The following is a 7746-nucleotide window of genomic DNA, read 5'->3' on the forward strand; positions in this document are numbered from 1 at the left end:
GTTTTCCTATCTTTGAGCGGGCGAGCAAATGGACAGGGACAGCTAAGTTTTTTTTTGTAGGGCACTGCTGATTGTGTCATGTCGTCGTGGCGTGCCAGACGAGTAAATATGGCAAAATGAAGACGCATAATTTTTAAAGATGCTAAATCTGTAAAAGATGAGAAACGGATGATTGAGGATCTTAATAAAGGTAAATACGTAAATTCCCCTCACACCGGCCAGCACCCAGCAGTGAGAGTCCTCACCTCACCCCACCAAACAATGGCGGCGGCGGCGGCGACTTCCACAGCCTCCGCGCCCTCCTCCTTCCCCTCCGCCCGCAGGGCTAGGGCCAGGGCCGGGCCCGGGGCTCGGCCATCGCTCGTCTCTCTCCGCGTCAGAGCAGCCAATCCCGCCACGGTCAACGTTACCGCCGCCGCCGACCCCGCCCCGGTCTTCCAGTCCGTCACGGCCTTCGCGCCAGCCACCGTCGCCAACCTCGGCCCGGGCTTCGACTTCCTCGGATGCGCCGTCGCCGACGCCTCCCTCTCCCTGGGCGACACCGTCACCGCAACCCTCGACCCCACACTCCCGCCCGCCACCGTCTCCATCGCCTCCGTCACATCCCCGTCGCGGCCCCACCTCGCGGACCGCCTCTCCAAGGACCCGCTCCGCAACTGCGCCGGCGTCGCCGCCATCGCCGCGCTCCGCGCCCTCGGCGTCCGCTCCCACGCCGTCTCCATCCACCTCACCAAGGGCCTGCCGCTCGGCTCGGGGCTCGGCTCCTCCGCGGCCTCCGCCGCCGCCGCCGCCAAGGCCGTCGACGCCCTCTTCGGCTCCCGCCTCGCACGCGACGACCTCGTCCTCGCGGGGCTCGAGTCCGAGAAGGCCGTCAGCGGCTTCCACGCCGACAACATCGCCCCCGCAATCCTCGGCGGCTTCGTCCTCGTCCGCAGCTACGACCCCTTCCACCTCGTCCCGCTCTGCTCCCCGCCCGCGCTCCGCCTCCACTTCATCCTCGTCACCCCTGACTTCGAGGCGCCCACAAGCAAGATGCGCGCCGCGCTGCCCAAGCAGGTCGACGTCCACCAGCACGTGCGCAACTCCAGCCAGGCAGCGGCGCTCGTGGCGGCGGTGCTGCAAGGGGACGCGGGCCTCATTGGCTCCGCGATGTCGTCCGACGGCATCGTCGAGCCCACCAGGGCACCCCTCATACCTGGCATGGCGGCTGTCAAGGCGGCGGCCCTGCAAGCTGGAGCGCTGGGCTGCACAATTAGCGGCGCTGGCCCCACAGCGGTGGCCGTCATCGAAGGGGAGGAAAAGGGGGAGGAGGTTGCCCGCAGGATGGTGGACGCCTTCTGGAGCGCAGGCAAACTCAAGGCGACAGCAACCGTCGCTCAACTCGATACCCTTGGTGCCAGGGTCATCGCCACGTCATCGTTGGACTAGCAAAAGGTTGGTGATACCTGCAAGCTTTTGCTATTTCCATTTATGTTGAGACTTTAGAGGGATTCAGATTCGATGCCCACGCCCTAGATAGATCTTCTGATTAACTGATGTCATCTACAGAGAGTATACTTGGTATCGTTTTAGCCTAGGGCCCAATTTGGGTACTGATTCTAGCATTCTATTCCATCTTTTAGTTTCAACAAGAATTGCATTGTCCTTTTCTCTCTCTCTAATACGCAAAAGATTTGCGTATCATTGTAATTAAGAAGAAGAGTTTAATCATACAAATGACGCGCTTCTGACGAGCGCCCTCGGAGGTCTTACAGCCGTAGGCTGGACCGTCCTAGCAAACAACTCTAAGCTTCGATATTACATAAAAGCGTGTTGTCCTGAATTTGACTCAAAACCGATTTTCTAGTTTGGATGTATCTTGGAACATTTTCTAACAATTAAATTCAAGATGTTTGGATATTCAAGAATAACGGTAGCAGAGCACAAATAAAGTAGCATTTCGTGAAGCAAACTCAACAGATCAAACTGCTCAGAGAAGCCAAAACAATCAAGTAGTTCAACGTTGCACTAACTCTTCAAAAACTATTATTTACAACCAAATCAGTTACCAAAGAACCAGCACACAACACTCAGGCTCCCCTTGGTTTATTATCTCCCTCACTGTGTCTGTTGTCGTCTGCACTCTGCACATTGGCTGCAATCTGCTACCGCCACTGCTGATCCACAACCACCTACCTGGGATGCTGGGACTACATCACAGTGCTTGAGTCTCCGGACATTCCTGGTCTTCGTAATTGAGGGTGTTAAGCATGGGGGTTGGAGCAGCGAGAGGAAAGGAAGACGGAGAAACCACCATGACTAGAAATAGTCCTCCACTTTTGAAGAGGTTAGCGGTGACTTGGTGCCAATCCATCGTTGAGTTGCAGGATGATGGGGGAACTGGGTTACTTGGGCTTGGCAGTTGGTAGAAGGGAATAGGTGCTGGTGTCTAGTCATCGAGTAACAAGCTGAGAATGACAGCAGAGATGGGGAGCGCTCAGCGACGGTGGCAGCTGGGAGATCCCAGCGAAAGAGCAGTGGCTTAGGGAGTCAGGGACGAGAACTTTGATCGGAAGCAACACGGAATAAGTCCCATTTTTCACCCTGCGAATTTGATGCAAGTCTCCTTTTCCATCTATGGAAAGCGATTTCATATTACAAGGCAGAACCAAGCAGGTGATCCTAGTCCTAGAATCTAAATCCAGTTCAAGGGATCCGAACAGGCTCTAATAGATTTCACTAGATTCTCTACTACTTCACTTCCATCATGAAAGAAATGGAAACTTTGGAACTCTGAACAGGTCTGTTTCATGTCAAATTTGGAATCAAAATCTTTTAATAATAACTTACTGGCTCGTGCTTCATCAAAGTAGAAGGATGTAAGTTTTGTTGACATCCAATATCTATGATTCCCTAATCCCCATCAATGTAATAGACCAACAACAACAACAACAAAGCCTGTCAGTCCCAAGCAAGTTGGGGTAGGCAATATTATCTATAAAACAAGTGTTGTTCCATAGAGGATAGATTGAACTTTTAGCTTCTTCGTGACATCATTTGTTATGGTCAGCGGGCGGACCCGTGGCTGAGGAAGCGGGCCTAGCCGCGACATGCGGGAGCGTGATCACCAGGAGCTGCCAGCGACTTAAGAGTCAGTTGTTAGGATCCTATTGTTTAGGAGCTTTTGTTATCCCTTTCAATTAGCAGTCAGTTTGTTAGGATTCAACTATAATAAGTATTGAACGCTAAAGCTAATAGAGATCAGCTGGAGATTGAGAAATGTTATGGTCAGTGGGCGGACCCGTGGCTGAGGAAGCGGGCCTAGCCGCGACATGCGGGAGCGTGATTACCAGGAGCTGCAGTTGACTTTTGGTGGAACCTGCGTGTTATGAACTTACGGTACTTTCTCTGGCTGTGAATGTCTTTGCTTGTTGTGAAAACAGACGGTTAGCAAGACACGAGAGGAGGTATTGTCTGGTTAATTCTGATATGTTGCATGCACGGTTGTTTGACTTATCTGCTATCCACCAATATAGTTGGTTCACTGAGAACTTGTCAATGGTTTTACTGAAAGCCTAATCATGCATGCTTGCTTCTGATTCTATCCACAGATTACGGAGGCCTCCACTCGGAAACTGGTGCTGTATTTCTATCTGGGAATACCTGGTAGCCCAAGGAAGAGTATGCTGGGTGGGAAGGGAACCCCATGGATTGTATGTTTTCTCTTCTTTCTTTCACTTGTTGCATGACTAAGTACTTTAGGTGATCGGTTTATGTGAGTTCTGAGGTAGCTAAGATGAAACCATTAGTTGATTGTCTTGGCTTTGCAATAAGTTAGTGATGTGGAAATGCATAGCCTCCACAGCTAAGACTAGGAGATGTTGAAACGCTCAATAATCCTAATCCGTGGGCTGTAATTTCAATCTGGGCTGGTTTCCTCATCATGCCAGGAATATGAATAAATGGATTAATCAAAGAGCCGTTTGATTTGAGGTTGTTTATTGCGAGTCGAGTTCCTGAGCAGCATAGCATTGTTGTTTTGTTTTATCAGTTTAGTCGGTGGGTGAAGCAGGTTGACATGAAGGTCTACTAATAATTGTCATGTACTATACTGCTTAATTGTCATGTGCGTGACCGAGTAGCAATAGCAACGTTGTGGAAGAGAATGAAGTGAAGGGCTAGGAGTATTATAATATCATCTTAATATACGGTGGCGACTGGCAAGGTCTTGGTCAACATTCAACAAACAACCTTTGGCCGCGACCGCGACGTGAGGAAGGGGGCGTGTCGTGCGGCGGGCGTAAGGTCCTTCTTCCTAGCTCGCTCGTGGTGCCCGCGCACTCTGATCGACGAGTGACGACGCGACACGACCAAGTTGATGCGTGCATGTATGTATTGTAGCTTTTTTGTAGGGAAATGAATGAATGAAGATGGATCGTCTACCTGCTGCTCATCATCAGATCAAGCAGGAAATACTAAGCTGCTATATATATCCACGTCGCCATCCTCAGTTCCCGCCGGAGTTTACGAATTTGTTTTGTTTGCCTCCGCTCCCCCATTCCCATCCTGTCTGTCTGTCTGTCGTCGTCGCCGATCCTCATCTCCATTTCCATTCCATCCCGAGCTTTTCTCCCCACCAACCCTCCTCCTGTCCTCCACCAGAGAGAGATTAACTAATTAGTTAGTGTATCCGACGTCCGTCGCCGTCGTCTAAGGATCGATCGGTCGATCGATGAAGCTGATGTGAGCAGCGAGGCCGGGATCGATCGCTCGCTCGCTCGCTCGGAGAAGGAAATTAATTTATCATCTATAAAATGATCTGACGATGACGGCCACGACGACGATGGCAACAACAATGCCGGCTCCCGGCGTTTGATTTTGATCCGCCGGCCACCGTACGATGCATGGGCAACTCCTGCCGCGGCTCCTCGCCCACCGACTACTACTGGTACGGCCACCACAACAACAGCAGCGCCTTGTCGTCCTCCCTCTCCGCCTGCAGCAGCTCTAGCAGCAGCGACCTCCTCCGCAACCACCACCAGCGGCGGCGGCACCACCGCACCTGCAGCAGCAGCAGCAGCACCAGCACTAGCACCACCATGCGCGGCGGCGGCGGGCACCAGCAGCACCTGTCGTCCCCGACCGCGGTGCTGGGCCACGTCACCCCGGCGCTGCGCGACCTCTACGCGGTGGGGCGCAAGCTCGGGCAGGGGCAGTTCGGCACCACGTACCTGTGCACGGAGCTGTCCACGGGCGCCGCCTTCGCCTGCAAGTCCATCGCCAAGCGCAAGCTGCTCACGCCCGAGGACGTCGACGACGTGCGCCGCGAGATCCAGATCATGCACCACCTCGCCGGCCACGCCAGCGTCGTCACCATCAAGGGCGCCTACGAGGACCCGCTCTACGTCCACATCGTCATGGAGCTCTGCGAGGGCGGCGAGCTCTTCGACCGCATCGTCGACCGGGGCTACTTCTCGGAGCGCAAGGCCGCCGAGATCGCGCGCGTCATCGTCGGCGTCGTCCAGGCGTGCCACTCGCTGGGCGTGATGCACCGGGACCTCAAGCCCGAGAACTTTCTGCTCAAGGACAGGGGACACGACGCGTCGCTCAAGGCCATCGACTTCGGCCTCTCCGTCTTCTTCAAGCCCGGCCAGGTGTTCACCGACGTGGTGGGGTCCCCCTACTACGTGGCGCCGGAGGTGCTGTGCAAGCACTACGGTCCCGAGGCGGACGTGTGGACGGCGGGGGTCATCATCTACATCCTCCTCAGCGGGGTGCCGCCCTTCTGGGCGGAGACGCAGCAGGGCATCTTCGACGCCGTGCTCAAGGGCGCCATCGACTTCGACTCGGAGCCGTGGCCCACCATCTCCGACAGCGCCAAGGACCTCATCCACCGGATGCTGCGGTCGCCGCCGGCCGACAGGCTCACCGCGCACCAGGTGCTGTGCCACCCGTGGATCTGCGAGAACGGCGTGGCCCCGGACAGGGCGCTGGACCCGGCGGTGCTGACGCGGCTCAAGCAGTTCTCGGCCATGAACAGGCTCAAGAAGATGGCGCTGCGGGTGATCGCGCAGAGCCTGTCGGAGGAGGAGCTGGCGGGGCTCAAGGAGATGTTCAAGGCCATGGACACGGACGGCAGCGGCGCCATCACCTTCGACGAGCTCAAGGAAGGGCTCAGGAGGCACGGCTCCAACCTCAGGGAGAGCGAGATCAGGGACCTCATGAACGCCGCCGACGTCGACAACAGCGGCACCATCGACTACGACGAGTTCATCGCCGCCACCGTGCACATGAGCAAGCTGGAGCGCGAGGAGCACCTGCTCGCCGCATTCGCCTACTTCGACAAGGACGGCAGCGGGTACATCACCGTCGACGAGCTGGAGCAGGCGTGCAGGGACCACAACATGGTCGACGTCGGTCTCGACGACATCATCACAGAGGTGGACCAGGACAACGTACGTATGTCAGTGACTCATGAGTGGATCGCATACCGCATACCATCGATGAGTGCATCCCATCATCGATCTCGCTCATGGATTACTAGCTAATTAACTGATGACTGTATACTCATCGATCAATCTGCAGGATGGCCGCATCGACTATGGCGAGTTCGTGGCAATGATGAAGAAGGGCATCATCGGCCACGGCAGGCTCACCATGAGGCACACCTCCGACGGCAGCGTCCTCCATGGCGCCGGCTAGCCGCTGCGCGCTACTTCTGCCCGCTCGTCCATGCATCGATGATCTGCCTGAACTGTGTCTGGGTTGCCTGCTGCTCAAGTGCTCATCATATCCCTCCATGAACGATGATGCCAGCCAGCCAACATGCTTGCTGCTTCTTCACCTTCAAAATCCTACAGATTTACCAAGGAACGAACTCCATTATTGTTTGGATGGGGAATAAACAACTAACGAGTATCGAGGATCGATTCTTTTTGTTTTCATTTTTCTTTTTTCTGTTTTGACGGATTCAAGTTAGCAAATAGAAACTAATTGATCTACGCACTATACATACATCATGCATGCATATCGCGCAACAGCACATATATATATGCATGGTTAATTTTCTTCTCTAATGTATGTAAAAAGGTCATTATTCATCAACCTATTGTACACTCTAAATTTATAATCTCGTTCATCGGATTCAGTTGATATATATATATATATATATATATATATATATATATATATATATATATATATATATATATATATATATATATATATATATATATATATATATATATATATATATATTACTGCCAAATTAATTTGTACCTATATATATAAGATATATGTGTGTGTGTGCATAGTATAGTGGTCCACATGTATAAACATTTCTTATTTTCTTGTTGCAGTAATGTATAACCACCCTCTCATACATGATATTCAGATATGTATACATACAGTATTGTACCCAATGACCCCACTTGGGTAAAAAAACTAAATTTAAGAGAAGACGAGGCATTTTGTAAATATTATCTGTTTATTTATACTGCTATATATATAGCGTCTCTTTTTAAAAAATACATATAACAATAATGATAATGCTTCCAATCGTAGCTTTGCAGTTTGCATTGGGTCCTGAACTCGTGATGGAGCGGATCTCAACATGAGTACAAACAAGATCTGTCATGCTTGAATTGCATGTTATATTGCAGAAACAAAATAAAGAAAGAAGAAAATTAGAAAAATTCTATAGCTAGCTTTAATATTGATGCATGGATCATCATAAAGTGCGTAGTACATACATACATGAGCACTTCA

At 52.1% G+C, this 7746-nt stretch overlaps 2 protein-coding genes across 2 annotated transcripts; both read left to right on the forward strand.

The window, feature by feature from the left end:
* Positions 1 to 212: 212 nt before the first annotated feature.
* LOC136468089 (homoserine kinase-like) lies at positions 213 to 3986 on the forward strand. The gene is made up of 2 exons (XM_066466960.1): positions 213 to 1434; positions 3591 to 3986. The coding sequence occupies exon 1, from the start codon at positions 262 to 264 to the stop codon at positions 1426 to 1428; it is 1167 nt and encodes a 388-aa protein (XP_066323057.1). The 5' UTR covers positions 213 to 261; the 3' UTR covers positions 1429 to 1434; positions 3591 to 3986.
* A 297-nt stretch (positions 3987 to 4283) lies between these two features.
* Positions 4284 to 7075, forward strand: LOC136468088 (calcium-dependent protein kinase 6-like). Its single transcript, XM_066466959.1, has 2 exons — positions 4284 to 6434; positions 6565 to 7075. The coding sequence occupies exons 1-2, from the start codon at positions 4884 to 4886 to the stop codon at positions 6679 to 6681; spliced, it is 1668 nt and encodes a 555-aa protein (XP_066323056.1). The 5' UTR covers positions 4284 to 4883; the 3' UTR covers positions 6682 to 7075.
* Positions 7076 to 7746: the final 671 nt, after the last annotated feature.

This window comes from Miscanthus floridulus, chromosome 7 (assembly GCF_019320115.1).
Source record: "Miscanthus floridulus cultivar M001 chromosome 7, ASM1932011v1, whole genome shotgun sequence".
Classification (NCBI taxonomy): Eukaryota; Viridiplantae; Streptophyta; class Magnoliopsida; order Poales; family Poaceae; genus Miscanthus; species Miscanthus floridulus.

Coding starts and splice junctions, on each gene's coding strand:
- LOC136468089 (XM_066466960.1), top strand. CDS start 262: ATGGCGGCGGCGGCGGCGACTTCCACAGCCTCCGCGCCCTCCTCCTTC.
- LOC136468088 (XM_066466959.1), top strand. CDS start 4,884: ATGGGCAACTCCTGCCGCGGCTCCTCGCCCACCGACTACTACTGGTAC. Junction 6,435..6,564: donor CAGAGGTGGACCAGGACAAC/GTACGTATGTCA, acceptor ATCAATCTGCAG/GATGGCCGCATCGACTATGG.